This window comes from Bombus pascuorum, chromosome 13 (genome assembly GCF_905332965.1).
Source record: "Bombus pascuorum chromosome 13, iyBomPasc1.1, whole genome shotgun sequence".
Taxonomy (NCBI): domain Eukaryota; kingdom Metazoa; phylum Arthropoda; class Insecta; order Hymenoptera; family Apidae; genus Bombus; species Bombus pascuorum.
In genome coordinates this window covers 6838334-6864702 of record NC_083500.1, presented here as the reverse complement: position 1 = coordinate 6864702, position 26369 = coordinate 6838334, and the positions used below count along the sequence as shown (strand labels likewise).

Below are 26369 nucleotides of genomic sequence, written 5' to 3'. Positions count from 1 at the left end.
CTGTTTGCAGAGCGGCAGTCACGTGGCCAGTCACGTAGATTATTCGATCACGGAAGACGTCGATCGTTCGAAGATCGGGACTTCTACCAGACGAGCTCGTTTTCAAGCGTTTCCTTTTATTCCGATTTTCACGAACGTTTACCGCATTTCCTTCCTGCAAAAGAAGACGAGAATGATCTTGAATATATGGAAAATCATTTTATGTGTGAGAATACTATTTTTCGCAAAGTTTTTACGATTACTGAAATGTTAGAAAATGTTAGAATACAATGACTACAATGTTTTAACCAGTTGGTTGTTGCGACGTTTTTGACGAGTGTGTAGCTAAAATGTTTCGTAAAATATAAGCGATGACGAGTATACTCGTCAAACACAGAGTATGCGTGGCTGTTATAACATGGAACTAAATTGTAACGAAATGACTATTTTATCTTTTTTCACGCATGACGAGTGTACTCGTCGAAAACAGCTAACTGGTTAAGATATTGTATGCGATAGGATAGTAGACATAATTAATATATAATGTTAGTTTACATAACATGTGTTGACATATTGTGTAAATGGTTGTCAACACATGTTATGTAAGACATTAATTGCATAGTAATAGTATTAGTATTTTCACTACTATACACGACGTTAGTTCATATGACGTTAATATACGCAATAATTAAACAAACAATACGTACGATATATATGACAGTATAACAATAACTATAAATATAATGATATGTCAGTTATTCGACGTTATAGAATAATTAATATATCACAGAATAATAGAGTGAAATAAATAAATGGTAGAAGATTTCCTCGGTGGCATTTAGATTATTTTATATAACTTCGTCGACAGAACAGAATTTTCTAACTTAACATCTGCATCATAACCGTTTTATAAAAGGAGGTTTCATAAAATTTTAATTGACCAGCAAGCGTTAGCAAGTGGTATTTTCAAACGCAGGTTTTCCAAGTCAGATTGAAAGCCGTTCGAAGGTTCGAAGCATGGCGAGGAAAACGTTTTTCCGATAACTCGTGCAAGATAATGGTTCAATGGCTAGCATTTAAACAACGCTCGACTAAATAACCCGAGCTAATGCGACCTTTAGAACTTTTCGCTTTTCCACCAGATAGAATAGTCGCGTGCTAGAGCAGAGATGCGACTTTCACGAACTCTTACAATGGTGCGCGCCACCATCTGACGTTAATCGCATCATTATGCAACTAACTATACGTGGCTACGAGCGAATGACGAAGCTGTTTCACGTTGCATTTCACTACATGGAAACCGGACACCCATTCAATCGCGCGATCTTTAGAAAAATTGATATTAAGTTTCTATATTAAGCTCTTGCACCGGTGGAATGTGGCATTGGATTGCTGGGAATGTAATCAAGATTTTTGAAAGAGATAAATCATCTCAAATTACTCGCGTAATTATTTATGACAAATTCGAATTCCATACATCCTTCTTTAATCTTTAAATCAAATATCAACGCATACGATCGTTAAATATAAATATGATTGTAGAAATGAAGAAAGCACATTTATTGAATACAAATTATTATTCAACAAAAATTGTCATCTCGTTATAAAAATTACGCTCGTCTGTTCCTTGCTAAAAGTCTCGATTGGAGATTTAAATAAATAATTCAGCAGAATGGCAATGAGAATATTGAATTTTATAGGACTTTGTAATTGAAAAGAATTTATGAATTGTAAATTATTAGATTTCAGGGAAACCACTTTCTCTCTTTTAATAAGTTCCATTTATACTACTATATAAATCACTTTTGTAATTAAACAACAACTTAGAAATTCTGCCAGCGATTTCTTGTGTTCAACAAAATCCACAAAACTATATTACTCTCGTAGCAAGCCAACACTTGGATCCAACTAGCCCAAACTTCACCCAACCATCGAATTTAAAAAAATACTATTTTTGAAAAAAGTATCGCCTAACAAAGTTGGAAAATTTTCCAATTCGACTAGCCCCCACAACTTCACGTCCGACATTCCACTTAAAAGAAATATCATCGTTTCAAGCAAGTGCCTTGCGATAAAATTTTCAGATTAGCTCAAACTTTGCATCCAACGTTCCAATTAAAAGAAATACCATCGTCTAAATAAAATATCGTGTAATAAAAAAAAAATATCGAGGGACGCAGGGGGCGAGAAGTTGCGAAAGTATAGGGTGTAAAGAAGCATTCGGAGCACGGAGTTAAAAAAGTAGCGTAAATCAGGTCGTTTACAACGCGACCGGTCAGAAAGTTCTCGCCAGAGAGAGATTCGACGATTTACGAGGTTCGATTTACCGACGAGATACTTTTCCGAAACTCGAGACCTGTTCGTCGTGTTCCTCGTGGTCTAGAAGGTTTCCCAGGACCTTCGTTAACGTGCGCATCATAGCGCATCGTTTTCGAAGACTCTAGCGGGACGCAAGCACGTTAGTTGTCTGTTGTCTCTATTTTTGAAACGTCCGAGCGCATCTCGGCAACGTCTTGTCTTATCATCACGCAAATGCTGTGAAAATTACCGTCATTACGCAACCAAGCGCTCCGTTACTTTACGACAGTGTTAGCACGAGAACTATCGAATCAACGAATAAGACTACTCTATAATTTCTTGCGAGAATTATGCAGCAAGGTATTTTCCTTGCCAAAAGGTTGAATTTGTCAAATACATTCGAATTACATAACAACGTGCGACCGCCACGTGAAAATATATTTAAATGTTAGGCTGTAACATACGAAACGTATGAAAGTCTTAAGGATTCATAAATTTGCCGAATCTCGGTATTAAAATGCTTGTGAAATATATTTCAAACATTGTAAAATATATGCGTGTCTATGATATACGAAGATCAAAGGAGAAATACGTGACGAGTATATTTCTGATTTTAATGGTAATTTATGATTACAGAGGAGAATTTTAATGACATAACCGAGAGCGAAGAGAAACTGTTAGGTTAAAAGGGTGTGATCATCGTTAAGACAAGCAATATTTATACAATTTCATAGGAATATGAAACAATGCACGTTTAACTGGAAAATTAAATTACAAAGATGATATTGGTGCAACGTGACAAATTTTCATGCCGCTTCCCGGTGAAAATAGGAAGTTTCGCTGATCATAGTCTCCACATATTTGTCTAAGTGATACTTTTGCATCCGTAAACATAAAGATATTTATACAGAAAAAGATTTAGAAATTTGGTACGGCAAGAACGTGCAACGTTATGTTACATATGTTACGTATGTTATGCGAAACATTTTGAAATTTCATTAGCACTATAATAAGACACGGACTATCGTGATCATATTGGTAAAGTTCGGAACAGAACGCACGCAACAATTATTAGCTTGTTTGGAAAGTTCGTAACATTTTCAGGAACATGATTATTATTTTATTACAAACTTCTTCTGAAACAACCAAGTACCTCCAGCTGAACGTTAACGAGGAAAACTCTAAATTAGTTCTAGATTAAACAAGGCGCCGTTAAAAGCCTCGTATATCAACGAAAATCACACAAAAAAAATGTTAGAACTCTACCTGTCTCGTTTATCATATACAGCATACATACATATATCTATCACATCATACGCCAGTCTTCGCAAGACCTTCTTAAATGACAAAAAACAAATTACAGTCCTGCAAAGTCCACTTGAAATTATTCGTCGCCGAGAAAGACAGAAAGCAAAGGAAACAGAGTAGCAACATCGACTGATTAATAAAATGGCTATTTTATAAACTTACATTGTCTGTAAATTTTTCTCACATTTCACAGCAAATTCTTCAACAAGCTAATATTTTTCCCAATCACAGTACACAGTATGTATCTAATATCCGATGCATCTACGTTTTACATAAAGACATTGTACATGGTACTTGAGTTTTTCTTTAAATTTCATTACGAATTTTCTACATTAGTATCTAATGAAAATCTTTTGCTTTCTGAAACAACTCTGTAGCTCTGATTACTTTATTACAACTATAATAGGTATCTGTTAATCGATAAATCTATAAAAATACACAATCCTAGAATCTTTCTTAAATCTCGCTATAAATTGTTCAAATTAGTATCTAACGAACATGTACTATTTTCTTTCTCAAACCTGCGAGTCCAATTACTGTGTTAGAACTAGATGCGCGCTAGAGTTGCCGGCAACTCTTGCATCGAGAATCCGCGAGCAGCTTCTGGTCGATCTAATGTCCCTTTCATGGAAATACTTGTCTATTACGCTGTTCTAAACATCTGATTGCAACGAACGGAAATATTCGTAAATGACGTACAAGATAAACGAGATAAAAGCGCCCGGTATCAAGGTTGTTTCAAATTACGTTTGAAATTTGTTTTCCTTACAAATCGCTGCTTCTTGAACGCTCGTTACGAACATCGTTAGTGGACATTTCGCAGATTTATGTAATCCATCGTGTTATCGGACTAATAAGAGTCCGTGAAACTGTTACGTCACGAATAACTTCTAAAGCTAAGGCGCAGAAAACGATCGTGAATTAACACGAAACGATAAACAGGTAGAAGCAAACGTCGATCTGGATTGAAACTAGAGGAAAAGTCATGAAACTACTGGCACAAACGGACACGCGACCGCCTATTATTTTCACTCAGACTATCGCTCAGATAAGCGTTATCACGAATATTACTTCCCGAACGATCGTAACAATGAACCAACGCAAAAAATGAAAACACTTCAGATAGGTATTTATATTGTTCCACTTAACGATCATCGTTCGTCGTAACAGAGCGCAATAACGCCAAGTGTTTACTTTTTGTTTGCTTTATTTGAATGTTCTGCGTTGACGTAAACCGCGTAGACACTGAGAATGTTTGTATGTTTGTGGACATTTTAATACATGAATGAAATAATGTATAAATTTTCAAAGATATGTAAAATATTTGTGGAGCTATACGTACGTCGACTATACATACTTTGAATACTTTACATATCTTTACAAATTATAGTAGCGACCGAAGGTTTCAAATCTTTCAGAAAATAAAATTGTATTTCGCGACAGCAACGAATGAAAATATAATCTATGACATATAACCTGGAGCACATGACAGACATCGTGGTGAAAGACGCGTAATATATACAGACATCAATTTTTAACTTTATATGCGCTTCTATATTACTTTATCAATCTTCATTACCATTAATTACCACTAAACGACGAGTATTAAATAATAACAAAATACCAATCTCTCCTCGGACTGCTTCTTAATTCGCGCTCGTAAAACCTCCAATTAGCAATAAATGCGCGCAATTTAATCGCGCCAATGCAACAGCACGAGAAAGAAGACTGATGCTTAATCATATTAGCACGATACATAGGAAAATCGAAAGAAATGAAGATAACGAAAAAGAAGACAAGTACGAACCGTGATTCGATGTAAATTCGGCTCGATTCGTAAACTTGGACGAAAGGTTGGATCCGGTTTTTCCAGGGATCACCGGAGCACGCGACTCGGTGGACGCGTCGATGCACCTGTTCACGATATTTCGGCGCGGTAACGAATCGATGCGAGAACTTGGATTCGCGCGAACTATAATCGGTGAAAGTAACGCGGCGCGAGGAAGCACGTGGCAGCAGTGTTTTCGGGAGACCCGTAGCAAGATAATGTTGACGCGACGAGAGCTCGCTGCTCACTGACGCCGCGACGCCGAGCAAGGCGCCCTTACTCCCCCCTCCCCGCCAACCCACACCTCCGATCCCCCACTCCAGCAGCCAGTCCGCGTAGAATAACTCATCGCCAACGATGGCTTCGAATTGTTCGAATAAATCGGGATCTATTGGGAATATTTTTCACCCTTCTTCCTTTTTCTGTTTTACTTCTCGGTTTTATTAGTTGCAGGAGTGGGAGGAAGACGTAGTGTATTTTTCGTTGTTAAACGCCGCGATTTATGGTAGAAAGAAATGGATGAAAGGCAGGCCTGGCTATTGATAATTTAGATTTAGAATTGGATTTATCGGACATGCTCGATACTTTATAATGAAAGTTATCAAATTATTGCGTCGATTGTTAGACTGCGGATTTTTATTCGTCCATAAGGAAGGAGGGAAAATTTGAAGGTTCGAAAATATATAGAATGCACAGAAAATGCATGCTAACGTTCATGGCAATAAAGTATTCAAAGTATCATACCTATTATAATCCTCTATCCAGGTTTCAGCTTTTTAGTTCTATTCCATTTCTTTCGTTCTATTTAGAAGATTGTGAATTTGCATAAATATTCATAGTCTGGTTATTATTGAACATTGGAGAAATGTTTAAATGCGGCTTACAGTTTCTATCTCTATCTTGAATGACAATTTGTTGATTAGGGTTTGAAATTTTATGTATAAATTCCATACGATTTCCATTTCAGAAAATTTCTAATCTTGATCAACAAATTATCATTCAAGATAGAAATATGTATATATATAGAACATATATTCTATAAGTTATATCGTTATCCCCTTTGATATGCATATTTTTCATGTTACATATGAATACAAAAGCTCGTGGTTAATGAACGAGCGATGCAAAAATTAACAAAAGTGTACGTCACAAACGGTATAAATTCATTAATTTGCGAAAGAATATTTAATTCTCCAATTTCAAGGATGGTTCACCTGAAATCCATGTTTTCGATCAAAGAAAATAATTACAACCCTCGCTGAACGTGCACGAGCTTGAAATGAATTTTTTTATATGTACGAGTAGTTCAGTGAGACAGTTATCGTTAATATATTTCTTTCTAATACCACTAGTACACATATATAATATACTCTGATATTGCTGCTAATATGTAAGGAAGGTAAGTACAGAAAAGAATATTACAAGATCCGTATTGATCATTTGATCGAAAGGATTGATTCTCCTAACATAACGTTCGTCAATACGCATCTTCCTACACAGATGACGACTTCCTCGAAATGAATTTGTATTTCTCCTGGAAAACTCTTAGGCGTTTGACTGTGAGATATAGCGAACACCTCGACAAGCGTCTCGGAATATTTTCAGAATAATTTCTTCAAAACCTACAACGAAACCATACAAACACTCCTCGCCATGAACAATTAAAACTCTGCAAGAAATCAAGGATTTTCTTCACCCTTTCAGATTCTTCTTGCAATCTTCGCTGGCATATTCGTGCAAACAATATCAGCTGCATCCCCTAACTCGGCAATCCTGCTCAACTCCCGAGTGAACCGAGACAATCTCCGTCGGTATATCCAGTCGCAAGTCGTTAATCAATTTAAGCTCGCAATCTCGATCGACGAAGAGGCACGGAGCTGATGATTCGGTCGCGTAATTAATACCGGAGCGGTTGTTCTAGTCGACCAGCAGTACCGACGATGAAATGGAAGGAATAACTCGAGCCCGGATGACGATTCTAGCCGATCGAAACGCGACTCGAACGGCGAGAGCTGGTAGTAAATGCAAACGGCTTGACCCGAACGACGAAGATCGAATCGAGACAAGACACGTAGCCTGCTCGTCGTGTCTGCCTCTCTCTCGGACAAACCTTCTTAAACGGAATGTCTACTCGAGCAGGAGCCGGTGCAAGAGTGCAAGAGCCGTACAAAGGAACGTGCAAGATCGAGCTCCCTGCACGGTTGCAAATTCAATTACCAGCTGGCCATTAAGTGCCATGCGATCGAGACGTCTTGCGCTCTTCGCGTTTCTTCTCTTCTTTCTCGATTCTTCGTGTGTTATTCCTTTGTTCTTCTGCTCGACGATTCATGATCGTTACGTGCGAGTTACACCGGGTTCGTGTCTTTTTCGACGGTTGAAATCGGACAAAGGACAGCCTTTCGAGGGGAAAGAACGCTTTTCAAAAGGGGATTCCTACCAAAGTGATTCGACTATGTTTCGTACTGTTGATATTCACTCGAGTAATCAGTTCCTTGTCATTTTATCACGGTACACGTTTCCAAGAATATCGTAAAAATTACTCGCACGAATTAAAAAAAAATACTCGTACAAAAGCTACGACACATGTATTTATATAGAGAAATAGGGAGATGAAGAACTACTTGATTGTGATGTAGATTTAAACGAAGCTAATAACTGGACCGTAGATTTCTATGCATTTTTAAAACGATAATTAATAATTATGATAATTGGAAGAAAGATTGAAACGTATGAAAATCTATAAAATATTTAATGTAGATCACTTATTACGATATATAGGTGATGAAACAAGTTTCCACTTAGATTCCATTTCCTTAATTACGTTCGTGAAAGTGTGAAATATAAACATCCGCAAACTACTAATAGCGCTTAATGCGCGCTTCTAAGAAACCGCGAATGAATTTATTATTCGATCTGACGCATGATTATTTTTTATTACAGACGTCAACATTTTCCAACTGAATGACTGAATTATGTTCCTCGAGAGAAGAATTTCATTACATCGGCTGTACCAACTCCATAAATTATGAGTCAGCATTTAGGCACCGTTTCAAGCAGTATAATAGAGATAGAAGGAAGAAAGGAGTAGAAGATGCACGAACGACAGATTCTTATGCTGATCTGCCAGGCAAACAGCCCTAAGCGGCCAAATTTTTGACCGGTTCGACGAAATTTTAATGTTTGCTCAAACTAGTCTGCATACCAAGCAGCGATCAAGATTCCCTACAGACGTTCGAACGCGCACTGCGCATAAACTTTGCGAATTTTACCGCGATCTAATCTTACCAACATTATTCCGCTCCAATAAAAGTATTTCACGTTGCTTGAGATTCCAATTAACGGTAATCTCTTTGAGATATTCCACTTTGAAACATTTGTAACTTACACCAGCTCCCGAAAGTATCTCGACAATTATTGCCTGTGCCATAGAAAACATTTCGGAATTTCATTAGCGCTGTAACGAGACACGACTGTGATAATTACATCGGTCAGCTTCGAAACTAATTTGGAGATGCTATACAGAAGTTACGAAATATTTATCGCAGACACGTATTTAATAAAAAAATTAGTATACTACGTAGCAGAAATTAGTATGTATACTAAGCAGCATCGACAGCCATTTTAACTATATAATAGGTGTTAAAAATGGTCCCGCTGAATACCGAGGCTTATCAACCCTTTGAATCCGGAGAATTTCGACGAAAGTAAAAATTTCCAAACAAATATTTATTAATTTGATATCATTCAGAAGCCGCCAATCAACGCGCAACCACAGTATCGGGAGCAAGGCCGAGTTCCTCCCTACATTTTATAGATAAATGATTAAAATAAATAATTACCCAACAAAACCGCGAATAAACAGTCGCTGAATTCGATAAAATTATATCGAACGTACATATGCGTCACTAAGATTCAAAGGGTTAATATTTCTTAATTTCTATATATATTTTCAGATTTGTTGCAAACTGTACCGAAATAACCGTGATAATCGAGTCTCGTATCAGCGCTAATGAAATTTCAAAATGTCGCGTACAACACACATGATACATTCGTTACAGACGTTCGCAAGTGTTGGAGTAGTTTCGTGAGTCTGTGCGTGTACCGGAGCGCTGTATGAAATTTTTCCAACAAAAATCCCAATATGAATTCTTGTTGTCTTTTGAGAACAAAATATAAAAATCATGGTGTATACCGAAAGAAAGGAAGAAGATAATGGGAACCGCAATTAAAAGAGAAAGGTACCAATGGATAAAAATTTTTCCAGGTAGGTTTCGTCACGTGAATAAATACCGTGTTTACGCTCGTTAAAATATTTTCTGGAACGATCCGTTATAAAAATTGACACACTGATAACGCTGTGGAAAAAATGAAAAGAAGTTTAATCTCACTAAACCGGGAAATGTAATAGGAAGGAGAACAAGAAAAGGACAAGAAGGAGAGTATCGTTCGATAGATCATGGAGATAAAAATTGTAAGTAGCGGGGGGCATGCGTCCTTTCATTGGTATTCGCAAACAATCGTTCGATTATGATTATTTGCCATTATGACACGGGTAGGAATTACCACGGAATCCTACCGTGCGTGTAAATTTCCGCGAATCGATGATAAGCATTTAGATCGAGGAACATTTCAAGAGAAATCGCTTAATTCTTCATACCTGACATCTTAAAACCGAGTCGACACGTAAATGTATGTCTGCTTTTATAATATTTGTATAATATCGATCCATATATGTATAGGGTGTGAAAGTTAAAACCGACATTTTTGTACGTAAGCTTTTTTCATTGTCCTGGCGCTCACGAACATCCCGTGCAAGTTGTACCTACACGTTTTTCCATATGCCACATTGCACGAAAGTAAAAGATGTGAAAATTTGAAAAAAGAAATTTTCATAGTCGTTCGGTGTAAAGCAGACGTGACAAGCTTTACGTTAGTATTTGCATATGGAAATGGATTTTGTAAATTATTATTTCGTACACATATAGCATACACATTTAACAGGGAAATTATTTGATAGTATACAACAGAAGATATAATGAAAATTCGACCAACGATAAATACAATTGCTAGACAAAATATTTACGCATCGCTGTATTTGTTACAGCATTAACGTATTAATTAATTACGTTCAAGGATACTAAATTTCGTATCGTTTCGTAGTATTTTCGTACGATTGCGCAAGACATTACAAAAACGAAATATAGAAGCTGATAAAAACCGCTTTATCAAAACACGGGGATACGTGTAAATATTCTTTGCAGCCATTGTATGTTGACCTGACACGAAAATTACTAAAAGAGCAAATTCATAAAGAATCGATAAAAACGCTCGTGTTAATGAATCAGACTATGCAACATCATCGTCCTTATATCTCCATAGCAATTCATATTTACGCTCTAAATCGAACATAACGACTTAAATGTCCAAATTCTTCACCCGTCGACCACCAAACAAATAAATAAAAATATTCCCGCCTTCAATTTTTAAATTTACTCCCACTATACAGAGATCCTCCAGAGACAACCAGGAAGAATTCCCAATGAAAGGATGGAGACCATTGTCCGTTTGCTGGAGAAAAAGGAAAACGAAGAGGAAGGAATCCTTCGAGCAAACGGAATAAAATCGTGATTCCGATCTGACTGTTCGATAGCGGTATCGCGTTTCGAGCTGTAATCTCTCGTGGATGAGACAGGTGGATACACATCGCGACTGTCTTTTTATGACGAAACGTCGTCGTCTGCCCATCCTTTTTCTTCTTTCTTCTTTTTTTTTTTTTTTTTTTTTTTGATGACGCTACCTCTTGAAGTTTCGCGCTAGACGCGCAGGGATACGAGCAATTTAAATTTAATGCCGCCTTTTATACCCCCCCTATGCCACGCGCAACCCTTCACACACCCTCTCTTTCTCATTCCTCTCTCAACCCCATATTCGCTGATCGTCTCTCTCTTTCACGCTCTCTCATCCTCTACGTCCAACGTCGATGCGTTCTCTCCTGACGATCTTTATCCGGAGATTGCGACTTCCAAGGGAGCAACCACGACCGCTCTTTAGGTTTTTAAAAGAAGAGACTTTGCCGGTAGCCGTCGTCGATCCACCTAGATATCGCTGTGTCAACTCTGTCCGACAAACACTCGCCTTGACCCGAAATTTTCATTTTTATTCCAACCTGCCTTCCCAACGCACGTGCACCGGCATCGTGGGCAAACGATATGGCATCCTACGTGAGATTTCAACACGGAAATCGTCTCTGAGAGACCTCGGGCGGATGCTATGAAGCGTGACGATGCTCTTCGAGATTACGGTGTTTCGGTGATTTTAGGGTTTATTGGATTATTCGTCGTTTTGACGAGTTTCGAGGCGGATGTTGCTTCTCAGATTCGAGAAGATCGGAAAGAACGTTCAGAAAATTCGAGGTTGTGAATATTCAATGAACGGTAAATCTAGTGGCTACGGAAAGCTACGTATTGATTAATTAACTTAGAGAATGTTAAATTTCGTCTCATTTCGACTGCAAAAAGTTGATGATAATTTCTTAGCTGGTTAACGTAATAGAACATAAAAGCTTCTAACCTAACAATAATCATTGCTATTATCGACTGCGGAAACTATAATTTTTGTTTGACTTACGTTTATGTTGCTCGTAGTCTAGTTTCGTTCGACGATATTTCAGATAAGCTGTCGTCGACAACGATAATTCAAAGTTAGTTAAACAGTCCAAGGTGTTCAACGTTTCAAGGAACGCGTGTCGACGAAATTGACCGAGACTAGAAGAAATGTTGCAGAACGTTTGTCACAGAGAAAGAATTCGGCCCGACGTGGCAAGTTCCGGAGGAAGAAAAATTCGTCGGGAAACGAGATTGTTTATTCAAACGTGTCCCCGTGCCGGAGAAGCCGGAACGAGGAACGAAACGCTCCTTTCTTGAAATTCGCGTTACCGTGCGCGCGATTAATAAATAACTGGCGAGAGAAGGTAGCGCGTATCGTTGCCCATAGAAAAGAAAAACGATCGCGCGAGAAATGGCCGCGGGAACTGCCTCTATTCTCCCTGATTGCGAATAACTCTGTGAAACTGCCCGCCGACACGTGAAACGCGTCCAAGAAGTCGCGTTTTATAAAAATAACATGCACGTGCCAACAAACAATAACGCGCTAATCAACTTAAGATAAAAGTTGACGTAAGAATAAAAAAGAAGAAAGAGGAGGATAAACGATTAAACGATGAATTAACAGTTTATCATTGCTTACAAAAGGAATAAGAGGCCCTTATACGTGGAAAATATTATCAAATTATACGCTGGCCGTTTCAAACAATCGCAAGAGATTGCGCGCGTTTCATTGAAATTCAAAATCATTTCGTTAATAATTGAATTTCACCTTTCCCAACGAAAAATTGTTGTGAAATATTTGAAAAACAAAAAATGGTATGATAAAACATCGGAGTGAACAGTAGAAGAAACAAAAAGCGAAAAGAAGCAAAGGGAATAACGAAAATCATAGAACAAACTAAAAGCATGAAAATTACGTATCGCGATTACGAGTACACGCGTAATTTCAGTAATCAACGCAAGCACCGTTTTCGTGCAAAAAATGTTACTAGAATCGTGGACGATGTAATAACGTGCAATTTACCTTCCTACGATGCCAAACACTGTTGTTACACGTACAGTGTTTAACCACTCAACGAGCCGTTTATTCCGATAAAATTTTTCTTCGTTGTACCATTAGCCTGCAGGAGAAGGTTGACGCTGCTTGAAAAGATACTATCTGTTTTCAATTTGATAAACCAACAGCTACTTGGTCAGTCACGAAAGAGAAAATTTTCATGCATAAGCATGTATAAGTATGTACGAGACATTTTGAAATTTTATTTTTATCGTAACGAGCTACGGCTATCACGATTAATAATAATAAAGTTTAAAGCCAATTTAAAAATCTATACATCTAAAAGTTGCAGGAGATCCATTGTAAACGTACGCTTGATAAAAAGTCAATGTATATGTGGAATATACGTATGTATATGTAGAATATGAGCCTCTCAGTTGATCTGAAGTTTTCATTAAAAAATTTATTTTTATTTTAAAAATTTTTCAAATGCATTATTCGTTGTATAGGTACACAATTAATATTCAATTTGAAAATTCATTTATAACGAGAAGATAACACGGATAATAGCAAAGTACAGGGAGAGCTTGAACGATTGTTTGCCACTTTTTCTGCTTCAATTTACAGAGTTACGTAGTGGCTGTGCCTTCTGAACGGCTTCTAAACGACTCGATTATCGCTAAAGATAGTCCGATTAAATATTAAAGCTCGCTAATACAATGAATAATTAACTATGCAAATATCTGGATGATCCGTGCGAAATGTATAATCACGTTAAATATCATATAACTTTCGTACACGGTTTCAGATTGATTCGAAATTGTACAAAAATGAAACATCTGCAAATGTTTCATACAGAACGCGTAATATGTTTGTAAGAAGTTTCTGCAAGTGTTTGTGAACATTTGTGAGCACGGGAACAAAGATTAGATAGTTATAATCGGAGGAAAAATGGCAACGATACGAGACAGAAAAGAAAAGCTTGCGACAGTCGAGGAAAATAACAATTTTTCAGATTCTCCCCCTGCCCCCTCCCCCTTCCTTGCTGTATGTATATATCGCGAGATTGTTCCGAAGCAGAACGAAATTCCGCGATGAATTATTCACGAGGAATATCCCGGCCACGAAAACACCGGTCAAGTATATTTTTTTCTCTTTCCTTTGCCAGAAACGTGAAATTAAAAAACCGGACCACGAGCTAGAACGCGTCAAGAAGTTCGAAATTTTCGAGAATTCAGGCTTGTACCGCGTCTGGCCGTAACTGTAGCAACACTCGAGAGGAATATTGGAATCTGAAACAGCTTGCACCAGACATCACCGCCTTATGCATGCATATTCCATTTGCTCTCGTACCTCTTGGCGTAAGTTTGCGCGCAATACTCGCTGCCATGATATCTTAATAATGAGTCAACAGATTTCTTCTAAATCGTGCCTTTGGAACAGGTCTTGCGTTGTATCACGTTACGCTATAAAATTGATGTCTTTCTATCGTCTGTAGTAAAGTTACTTCAATATCTGTGATAGTATCTATTTTTCTATCGTCTGAACAAGCTGAAGCTTTTATATCGTCGTTGCTATTCCTTTTTTTTTTTTTTTTTTTTTAACATAATAAAACACATTTGTTTTATTCTAGTATGGATAGTACGTACATTTATGTAAGTTGAAATTACCTTTGATTTTTCTGTTTTGAGGTAAATAGAACAACGCAAGTCATCTGGCAGCCATTAAAAATGACACATGGTAGGAAATATATAATTTAATAGTAAATATCGTTGCATCAGGGTTACCCTGTATTTTCTTCAAGTATAATCAACATGCATGGCAAATTGCAACAATCTTTATCGATCTAATAACTGTCTAGCCTAAAAATAAAAATCGGCTAAAAGCTTTTCGAAATAGATATCTGTAAATAAGATCTCTTAACACTAGAACTACCACGCCAGTCAAATCGACTGGTTTTACAATTTTATTTTTAAATTCTTACTTCATATTACATCTTTTTCCGCAATGATGTAATGACTTTCGCAACGATAACTAAAAGAATAGTATAATGAATTTTATTTTGTTTTTTTATGTATTCAAGCTCAAAATAACTTTGTATCAAAGCTACTTATACCAATACAAGTCAAAATGACTGATACTTGCCAAAATGTAAAAAGGTCCTGCAATCTGTTTATCGAATCTCAATTAACCAGTTTCCTCGTTTTCTACAACTTATCAGGAAAATATCGCTGGGTCGCTAGATGCTAACACTAGAGATATCACACAAGACAAGATGATTGGTTCTACAATTTTATAAATGTGTCAACCCTCGTTTAGGTCGATCATGGTCGCGGATGAATTAATAATATCAAAAGTGTATTACATAACATGGAATTCCTTCTGTAAAAAAATAATAAAACGAAAAATATAAAAATATTCTATTATTATTTATTTTTTAAAGAACCGTCATTTTGACTGACTGCGGTAGCTCTAGTGTTAAAATTCAATCTTGCATTTTCGTTTTCTCTGTCCTTCCAGCCATTCAATTTTCGGCAAACTGTCTGTTATAGAATCTTAAAAAAACACCCAATAACTATTAATTTCTATCTCAATCAAATAACATCAAAATCATAGAAAGCGATTCACAGATGGGGAAAACTATTTCAGGAAGCCAAGTATCCTAGAACTTCGGAATATCAAACAGGAAGAAACGATCTTCTCGTCTTTTCAAATTGACATTCCAAATGAATATTTACAAATGTATTGTTTTACAGTGTATTTGCAAATTACCGAATTTTTACGCTACCAGGGAGCAACAACGTGGAAAGTTTGGCTGCGGGGCCCGTATTTAAAGAATCATGGTCCAGCGTTTCGAATTCGTGCACACTCATTTTACGTCGATAAGAAACACGACCGACCATCCGTTTCCATGTTTGTGTCGTGGTCCGTGAAGATAATGCTCGGATACGTCAATAAGTTAGAAAGTGTTCGGTAACGAGTGCTCGTTAAAAATCACGGGAAGCGACGAAGAGGAAGCGCCGCGATGAAACGTGAAGCGTGTCGCGCGTTTCATAGAAATTTCTGTATATCTGTTGTAACTGCGTTTCCGATCGCTTTTCTATTCGATACATAGGAATCGTTATATCAACCGGACGCTTAGTTGATACGCTAGTCGAATACAAAATCACTGGATTCGTACTCTTTTTTTCTCTCTAAAAGCCGCGGTGCTTTCTAAATGACTTCCGACCGATCGCTGTTAATATCGAAAATAGCGACCACGAATCGCGACGAAAGTGGAAAACGAATGATCGAAAGTCGAAAATAAACGTATCAGCTGTCCATCATCATCCACTAAATTCCAACATTTTATCGGAGAATCTATGCCTACCTTTTTTCATGCTGCCTGTTTCTCTGTGAAACTGAACGTTTTAACGATACAATGAAACGAAGGATTCGGAATTCGTTTATAAAATAATTCTACCCCCCACCCCTCGATTGGAAACTGAAAAGAACCAGAAACCTTGTTCGTACCACCTTCGTGTTTCTTCGTTTAATTAAAAATATTTACACCTTGCTTCGTAACAGCCTGTAGAATATAACTTTACTGGAGATATAAAACGAGCAACTTCAAGTATTTCGATGTATCTTGAAAAATGGAAGAATGCCAGGTAGGGCATTGTAAGTAACAAGGGAGGATCGCGGAAGGTCCGGCTCCCGCTTGGATGAAGCTCCGCAGACTTGAAGAACAGCCAAAAATAGATACATACGTACTTTTCTCAGCGAAACCTCTACCTAGATCTGCTTCGCCCAAATCCTAGCCCAATGTTAAGGTTATTGTGAAGATTTCAAAGGAGGTTCGGGTGAAAATTTGCACGAAGATGAACTACGCATCTACTATTTTTCCCTATTCTACGAGTCTACGAAATGTTGAAAGTGACAACGTGAATTCACGCTCGTCATCCATATGTAGATGCGCTAGTTACAATAAATAGTAACTAGAAGATAATTCTAGATACAATCGATAGATTTAATCGATAGGTTTAAGATGTCCTTTATGTAAGAAAGTGCAATGAAGGTTTTTCGGTTCAGAACGGTGTGATAGATTTATCCAAAGAATAAAATAATAGCTATTGTGATCCTATCTCTAAATACAAAAATAACAACAGGTTATGGGCCCAGGTTCAATAATTAGTTATTATTTTATTGGAAATATTATTAATAGTAATGATATTGAGGAGCGCAGAAGATAACCTAAAAAACAAAAAAAGAGAAACGTGCGTGATCGATGATTCAGTGTTAAATATCATAAGGGCGCTTTATCGAATATACAATAATTGCTTACGTGATAATACAGTTATCAAAAGAATATAAAAATGTCGAGCGAGGCGAGGTTAAGTATTGAAAAGCTAAATAAAGAAAATTACGACACATGGAAATTGCAAATGGAGGCAATACTCATTAAAGATGACTTGTGGGAATATGCGAATGGTTCAATAATTAAACCTGAAGCAGTGGATGGAATAAAAAGGATGGTAAAGCCAGAGCCGATATTATTTTTACCATGAGTTCGAGTGAACTATATCATGTGAAGCATTGCAAACCTTCACATGAAATAAATTAAAGGAGGTTTACGAATCCAAAGGACCTGCAAGGAAGTGCAATAAAGGTTTTTCGGTTCAGAACGGTGTGATAGATTTATCCAAAGAATAAAATAATAGCTATTCTGACCCTATCACTAAATACAGAAATAACAACACGAAAGTTGATCCAAATGTGGACCAAAGTTGGCGACTTTTTCTTGCAAGCAGGACAGAATTTTATTTCCTTATCCTCGAGATTTCTCACTTTTCTGATATCACATAGAAAATGTACATACTTGTAACTTTTTGTACGAAGCAAATATCGATAACTGCGTTACTAATAATTTCATTATAAAATAAATCTTATGAACGAAAAAACGTTACGAAATAGACGGAAGACAACAAAGAGAATGTAAATCGTGAATCTTCACGAATACGTAATAGTCGTACGGGGCATAACACCGAATGGCCGATAACTCTGCGATTCAGCGGCGAAGAAAATGTCGTTCGTTGACATATAAACGCGATTGCACAAGAATTCGCTTCAGCAACGCGAACTTCTGGTGTCAGGCTTAGGGAAAAATGAAGCCTAACGGTATGCACGGCGTCACGCCGAGAATCAATGTAAATTTAATGTTGATATCTTTGGCGAACTTACACGAGGCGAGGAAAGTCTGGATAAAATCCAAACCTGGCATATAAGGATCGTTGCACCCATAGTAGAATGTGAAAATTTCCATGTTGCGCAATACCGAGCAATATTACGGTTTAATAAAACCATGAATGGAATCTTTCAATATATTTAAATTATTTCATGGAGATTTTGTTAAAGGATAAGAAGATAATTTTTTCTTTTTAGAAGATTTCTTTGGTTTGGATAAGGATAAATTTTGCGGTTCGTGGAAATATTAATGGGGTATCTTTTTTTTACATATTTCACGAAGAGAAAATGAATACTCTTATCTATTTTTTGTGTGAGAAAAGAAATAGGTATGAAAAAAAAGGATTATTATCTATTCATGAGGCAGCTGCAACGTGTTTGGCTGTTATCAAAGATTTAGGCAACACTTGTCGGAAATACAAAAATGGAACCGATAAAATCGATGATCAACCGTGTCAGCGGCGCAGCGATTTATATATCGTTGCCCGAGCGATAATAAAACGTATGTTTGTGTTAACAGCTCTTACTAACTTCCAGAGAATAAAATAAACGTTAAATAAAGTTTCGAAATATACAATGAAAACAAAATCGTGTGCTCGATGTGCTGCAGCTTTTATTCTTTAAGATATCAGTCTTTTGATATATAAATACTATTTTGCTAAAATTAAACAGATTCGTTCAAAAATAAAAGAAAAAGAGAAACATATAATACATACATTCTTCTATATATTCTTTCCGTGAAAATTATATCAGGAAATTACGTTATCGAGCAAAAACAATTGTCGTGCTTTCAACTTTGAGAACGATTTCGACAGATGGCGCTCTCGTCGTAAGAACAGGCACGACACGTGAAGTCTAGCAGCATGAACAATCAATGACTAAAAGTAAATGACTTTTTGACAATAGGAGCGGAAAACTGATTTCGGAGTGACTGTATTATCGCGACATTCGATACTGTTACTATTTACGTAATATTTTACAACGTAATCAAGGCAGGGTCAAAGATTTATTATGCATCGAAAAAATTGTCTTTACCGTTGTTGATTATTATGAACTTCTTTAATTGTGAAATGAACAAAAATGTACACTTCGAACGCGGCGTTAATTAAAACATCATACAAGAACGAGCAACGTCAAATGGCCTTAAATATAACATGACGATTATTGATATAATTATTCCTGACATCAATTGTCTGTATCGTTAATGACAAAATAACCGTATGAAATTTTCATTGTAGAGCGAAATTAATGTAAATTGTTAAAGAAGTGTGTATATATTTAATGTGATTCTTACGAAAGAATTAGAGGAAAGTTTTAAAAGAACCAGATAGGATGGGATCGGAACAGAGCTCTCAAGGTGGTACGCACAACGCTAACGCTAATAGGACAAGAAATATACCATTGAGACGTGGAAAAAGTGTACCAAATCGTGAAAGAGTACCAGAAGACACACCACCGAGATGTACCAGTCCTGGTGCAAGCATTTGTTCGGATTCTGATCTACCATATATATCTTACACTGTGAATAGACCTATTGGAGATTCACCAAAGATGACAAATAAACAGTCACAGCTATATAGAGGCAAAAGTTTTGGTGGGCAAGATATATCTAGACGTAAAAATAGTTTAAGTTCCAGTAGCTACAGGTAACGTATTATCTTAAAAATTTATTTTTCAGTAATATATTTTATTTGAATAATAAATTTGTAATTTCTAATTACAGAAAAACTACCTCTGATAAAATCCATAACATAGTAGTAGTGAAACCAGCTATGCAAGATCCAACAGCTGACAAAGATCCTGATCTGGTTAAATTACAAAGTATTCCCATGTTCCTACCTATCATGCGTGGCACTCTCAATTTGCCCCCAGGTGTCAGAGATCCAGAGGTGCTGGAAAGACTCAATCCCATTGGTTTGTTTAACCTGTGTGCTAGGTATCAACACCATCTTAATACTAATGCTCAAATGATCGCAGCTGAACAATCTACTCTATGTATCAACATCGAACCAGAAGTGACAAAAATACTTAATTTAGCAACAGAAAGGCAAAAGAAGTTTGCCAAGTTTGCTGAACAACTGAACAAAGTACACGAGCTTAGTAAACAACTAACCAAATGTCATTCTCTTCTGAATCAAACTCTGGAAAGCCTTGAAACTTTGAACAATCTTTTACCAGTAGAGGATAGATTAGAACCATTTGTATGGACTACTGGATAAAATCAATGTTAAAGAGTATATTGAATGGTAGTTTAAGAAAATTTATAAGTACACTGCACTGGTGCTAAAAGATGATCTGAATTGACTCAATGCAAGAACTGTTAGAAATTTGTTCTGTTTCTTTTGTTAATAACAATGAATCTTTATTAATAGTCCCTATGTAAAAATTTCTAGTACCTATAAATGTGTTGCACAGAAATCTTGACTATGAGAATATATATATATATACATATATACATCTATTTTCATGTTAACCCTAATAATTGTATAATTGTATAAAAAGAATGTGATGTTTAAGTTCAAAAATACATATATTATGAAAGAATTGTACATTTTATTAAAATAAAAATAAACAAATTCGCGATTACAACAAAATGATTCATAGCATCCTACTCATACATCGATATAAAGAACTTATACATAGAAACACAATATTTCATAATTTTTAACAATTTACATACCCTAGTTGTTAACACCAGCCGATCGTTGTGCTTTTAACATTCTGTATGCTGCTATGATATCAGTTTGCTGTTTTTCTAACTGTCTCCTTTCTCCAACTGGTAAATTCTTGCGTTTTCCTGACCTATCTATGGCTGTTGTTTTCTTAGTCCCCATTTTTGTCTTCTCATTCTTTTTAAGTATTGAATGAAGAAGCAGTTTCTTTTTTCCTGGCTGTAATAAAAAATAAGTGAATGTTATTAGCATTATATAACTAAAAAGAACGTTGCATTTAAAAACTTACCTTAAAGGTACTTATATTGTCAGCATGTTTTGGCCTGACTTTTAATTGAGGTGGTTCATGAACAACTTCTCCAAATTTAACTTGATCTTTAAAACTATCAAATTCATCTACTTTTTCTTCCATTTGTTTTTGTTTCTTGGATTTCAATTTCTCTCTCCTTTTCTCTGACTTACTCATTTTAGGTTTATCAGTATCTTTCTCCTTCTTCTTTTTTTTAATATTTTTATGCTTTCCCCTCAACATTTCAATTTCATCTATCTCAGTTTTTTCACATTTCGAAAGCCCCTCTATCTTTCCTGTATCTGGATTTCGATTGACTTGAACACTGTATTTCTTCTCAAAGGCAGTTTCATTAATAAAGGCGTGAGTATCCCTGTTAACTCTGTGCAAAAATCTACTCTCACTTTCGCCAGGCCTCTGTTGAAATACAGGAACAACTTTATCTGGTCTAGCCTTTGGATGTAAAGGCTTAGAGCACAACCTACCGCCAACAGATATGAGGGCATTTTTCTTCTTTTTCTTTTTCTTGACTTTGGTTATCTTCCCTGACTTCACTGCCTCTTTCAATTTCACTACTCTTTCTAAACTTTTCGGTATAGCTTGTTCGTCCGCATCTTTTGGTGGTGCATTTATTTTTGTTTCTAACCTATAATAGGCAGTTCACTAACCTATGTAAATAATTCGAGAATAAAGCATATTTAACACACAACTCACTCTGCCAGTCGTTTTGCCTGTTGCTTAAGAGGATCTTTTACGCCTCTGTGTTTTTTTCCTGGGATTTTCCGACCCATTTTTCTGCGATAAACAACGAGACACAGCTTACACGTGGTCGTTACACTAGCGTCACGTCGTCTGCTTGAACGCGCGACTTTATGTTTGATTTAGAATGTTGATCACAAAAATATGTATTTGATTTTCAATTATAGAATGTAACTCAAAACAAAAAAATTTATAGATAAAGATAAAATAACATTGTTGCAGTTATACTAAATGTGATCAATTTAAGTTTTGATTATTTTAATACTAACGAATTAACGAGAATATTTTAATAATTTTAATATGTTAATCTAGTGAAAACTTGAACAACGAATTATTAAATTGAAGAAAAATTATTGGAGGATTATAGGAGGAAAGTTATTACATAATTATGATAGAAACAGCAAATATATTTCACGACGTGATGTACTAAATAATAACGGATGTTGTATGTAAGTATATACGAGTCGAAACACGGTTCCACTGTAATTATTATTCAGACGTTGCATCGTTGTATCGAATGAATATTACTACGATGATTCTCGAAAAGTTAATGCGAATAAGCTACTTTGAATATTAAATCTATAAAATTATAGTTTGAAATAAAATGTATGATCTACCCCTATCATCTGGCTCGTCACAATTTAAATTTATATAATATTTTGTAACACGAACGAGGTACAGAATTCTTTATTTAGCGGATGCGTTTCGTGACCAAGTCGGTAATGTTAAAAGTCACATTAAAATTGTAAGAGGGCTCTTAAACGTGCGACACGAAAAATTCATTAAGTTTTAGTCTATGTTATGTGTTGCCTATGGTTGCAGTAGCCATCGAGGTTAGGAGATAATGTCCAACGTTTTATTAAACATTTCGATCAACCATTTACAAATTTATTTAATAATTTATCGCATTAAAACATTTTATTGTACATCGTTATGCTAACCACACAACTAACATCGATCCTATCATTAAATACTTATTACGTATTCCTTCTTTTTACAACTAGTTATATCTACAAGGTAGAATCTTAACAGGAATGAACCTAGCTCGATCTTTTCGATCAATTGCCAGAAACCAAAAATGTAATTGTCAACAAATATATTCCATATCCAAAAAATATATCAATGGAACACCATCAGTGTTATCATCTGAAGAAAAAGAAAGGAACGAAGATAATAGTGTCTCATCGATAGACGACTTGACAGAACCCACAAATTGTTGTATGTCTGGATGCGCAAATTGCGTGTGGATTCAATACGCAGAAAAATTAAGCGCGGTACTTGAAAAAAGCGAAGTGGACGTGCAAAAATTAATCATCGACAAAGTACAAGATCCTAACATGAAAGCGTTTCTCTCTATGGAACTCAGATTTAGAAATATCACTAAAGACTAAGAATACTGTATAAAATACTGTATATATGTATGTACATATAAAATGATGAAATTTTAGACAATAAATCCTTATGTTAATTTAATCGGCTATTCATTAATCTCGTCTTGCAATTTTGAATCTCTTCCAATTACTATATAATCGAAATAGGCTACAACGAAGATAAATGTACATATATATATATATATATGTAAGTGTTACACACCTATGTATTATTCCTGGAAATTTTCGTTGTTTCAAAGTTACTTATGTGTTTCTTCTATCTATAGATTAACAATTTGTCACAATTGCAAACCATTTCGTTAATGTTTCGTAATAACTCGCGCTTTTTTCGCAAGAAGCTTTATTCCGACTATGAAACCGTGAATTCGAACTGCTTCAAATTCTACAAGCTACCGCAGCGCCATCTGCGAATGTTTATTGCATTTCCCCAGATGGCGGCACGTGTATGAAAGCGGCTTGATGAATATTTATCTTTATAATTGCAACAAAAATAACGAACATCTCGAGTCATGGATCTTCGCTCGAGGACTCGTGCCTTCTATTGCTATTTATCCAACTCGTTCCGTTTATGAGATTCCAGGACGTGTAACCAGTTTCCCCATTAAAAAATAAAAGAGACTCATACAACCTTAGACAACCTTATACAAGACTTATACAACCGTTCGAAATCGTAGATTAAAATTCAAGATATAATAACGCTTACGAATTTAACAGGTAGGAGAAAAGAAATAATAGGAGCAGCGATACAACGTCGATAATAAATTCTGTTTGGACTGTTTGTTAAAAAGGGAACAGAACACGGTTACACAGACGAATAACTTTGTATTTTCGTCTGAATTAAATTCCAATCGGCACCTAAGACGCTTCGACTGGGTACGCGGTATTGGCAATGTGGCAAGACTTTCACGTTCTTTAACGGGATTAATTAAAATAAGTGCAGATTTATCGGCAACGCAGTTCGCTACTGCTTGTACCGATAATTTAGTATTACGGGTATTTTTGCGCGCCGCTTACATTACGTGCACGCTTATTTACATTGCATACATATGTATGTATAAAGCCACTTGTGCCGCTTACGCCAGTCAAGAGAATGTAGTGTGACACGTACTGACGTGTTGGCGAACAAGAAGTCATATATAGCGCTTCTTTTTCTATTTTTGCCGCCATATCGCATAGAAATTAGCGAAGAACTTTGACAAACGCAGCATTCGATTTCTCCTATAATTAACTATTTATATTATCGCGATCTGAAAATTTCCAATCTATTTCTAGAGATTTCTCTTTATCGTAGAAATGAACGAAACTGAGGAAACTGTTCATAGAGCGGAAACGATATGGGTCATTGCTAGCGTGAGCGAGTAATTATGTAAACGAGCGGGGAAAATAGCTAGTGGCGAGAAACTAAATACAATCGAGCCTGTGAATGATCTCTTTGCGAAATATGCGTTATATTTCCATGATATTATTTAAAAATTTCCCGCCGATACGCTTTCCTTCTAGAGCTGTTTACCAAGAAAACGTAGCGGATCAACAAAGCCCGTAGCTCTGAGAGCGCACGTGTTAACTAGAGGCGTATAGGAGCGCGCAAAGTTGCTTGTTGTAACAAGCAAAACGGTTTCACAGCCACCGATTTTCCCCGGTCATCAAACAAAGGCCAATCTCAGAGTTGCGCGTATAGAAGCCATTTTCCAGAATTCCCACTACCGACCCTCACCGTCACTTCCCATTTCCTATTCATCTGTATTAAAAATGCCATGCATAAAGCTATAAAAATATCCTCTTACAACAATCCAATTGTTCTTGCCAGCAATACCCACGCACCGACTACCAGGATCGCCTCTTATACGTAGAAACCTACAATCTGAAGCTGTCGTGAACCTCGAAATTCGTATACATCGTGGACCTAAATTCCTGATAAAAGTCGAAGATATTCTGCTAGAATTAAGTCTTTTACGTGGATCTTCATCGCAATTTTCTTTTTTCGCAATTTTTGTATCGTTGTTGATGATGCTTCGTTGTGTATATTTTTAACGTTTGCGGCGTAAGAGAAGTTCAGAGGCGATTCTATGAAACGAAATAAAACGAAGAATAACAAAATTACGTTCGAGGCTTCATGTATTAGGTGATTACATTTGAAAAACATATTAAGTATACTTTGTTAAGTATATCTATGTATCCTTTGTTGATTGTAGACCGATAAGAGGTGGACGATTGGTCGAAGGTTACTCTAAATATAAAAATGTAGAGTGCAATTTTTTCACTTGTGGCCTCGTTTTAAAGAAAACACCGGTATATACCGTTTGAAAATTTGATTTTCTCGGAAACGAAGCTTACTACGAAAAAATTGTACTACACGTTTCCGACTTATTTTTAGATATAGAACAACCTCCTTGTCAATTATACTCCGTCTATTTGGGAATTAGGTAGATTCGTATATACTCAGCAAATTTTCAACCTCCAGGGTGAAATTTTCTCGATTTTCGTCGTATTTTGACTGGCAGAGTGTATCTATTGCACGACAAAATAGAATTCAATCTCACATCGTTGTACGTAACGACGAAAACACCGACGAAACTTGGAAAAGCGAACCTACACGCAATGCGAATAATATAAAAATTGCAATAAAAATTCAGGTCGAAAACGTTGGCTAGAGCGGCTTCATATAATCTTATCTGTAGCTCTGCCCACATGTCAAGTTCTTTTACTAGCAGTACATTCGCACACGGCTCTATTTCCATGCGGCACGCGTATCAGTGTGACGTATTTTCTCACATACACACGCATAAACACATCTAAATATATACATTCACCGTTTGATAGGCGCGCTCGCGCCTACCTTTCCACACGTCCACGTGACACATTGAACAATGCTCGTAAAGTAGCGTACACGTTCGACCACACCGTCTTAAAACACATTCTACTTGGCTAGTGTGGGTGTGCAAACGCGCGCGCCCGCGCGCGCGCGTGTGCGTGGATTATTTTCGCTTATACCGCGGCGCACGCAATCTCAGAAGTGGTTC

General features: G+C 36.5%; 3 protein-coding genes across 4 annotated transcripts; 2 read left to right on the top strand and 1 right to left on the bottom strand.

The window, feature by feature from the left end:
* LOC132913157 (coiled-coil domain-containing protein 137) lies at positions 1 to 26369 on the bottom strand. 2 transcript variants are annotated; one of them, XM_060971184.1, is made up of 5 exons: positions 23552 to 26369; positions 21914 to 22067; positions 21200 to 21845; positions 20919 to 21129; positions 1 to 154 (listed from the first exon to the last, which is right to left on the bottom strand). In XM_060971184.1, the coding sequence occupies exons 2-4, from the start codon at positions 21988 to 21990 to the stop codon at positions 20920 to 20922; spliced, it is 933 nt and encodes a 310-aa protein (XP_060827167.1). In that variant the 5' UTR covers positions 21991 to 22067; positions 23552 to 26369; the 3' UTR covers positions 1 to 154; position 20919. The 2 variants fall into 2 exon arrangements, with proteins under 2 accessions (XP_060827167.1, XP_060827168.1); XM_060971185.1 differs by lacking the exons at positions 1 to 154; positions 23552 to 26369 and having other exon boundaries at positions 20772 to 21129; positions 21914 to 22219.
* Positions 18989 to 20782, top strand: LOC132913158 (BLOC-1-related complex subunit 5). The gene is made up of 2 exons (XM_060971186.1): positions 18989 to 19884; positions 19962 to 20782. The coding sequence occupies exons 1-2, from the start codon at positions 19571 to 19573 to the stop codon at positions 20455 to 20457; spliced, it is 810 nt and encodes a 269-aa protein (XP_060827169.1). The 5' UTR covers positions 18989 to 19570; the 3' UTR covers positions 20458 to 20782.
* Positions 22696 to 23431, top strand: LOC132913159 (uncharacterized). The gene is made up of 2 exons (XM_060971187.1): positions 22696 to 22791; positions 22963 to 23431. The coding sequence occupies exons 1-2, from the start codon at positions 22771 to 22773 to the stop codon at positions 23347 to 23349; spliced, it is 408 nt and encodes a 135-aa protein (XP_060827170.1). The 5' UTR covers positions 22696 to 22770; the 3' UTR covers positions 23350 to 23431.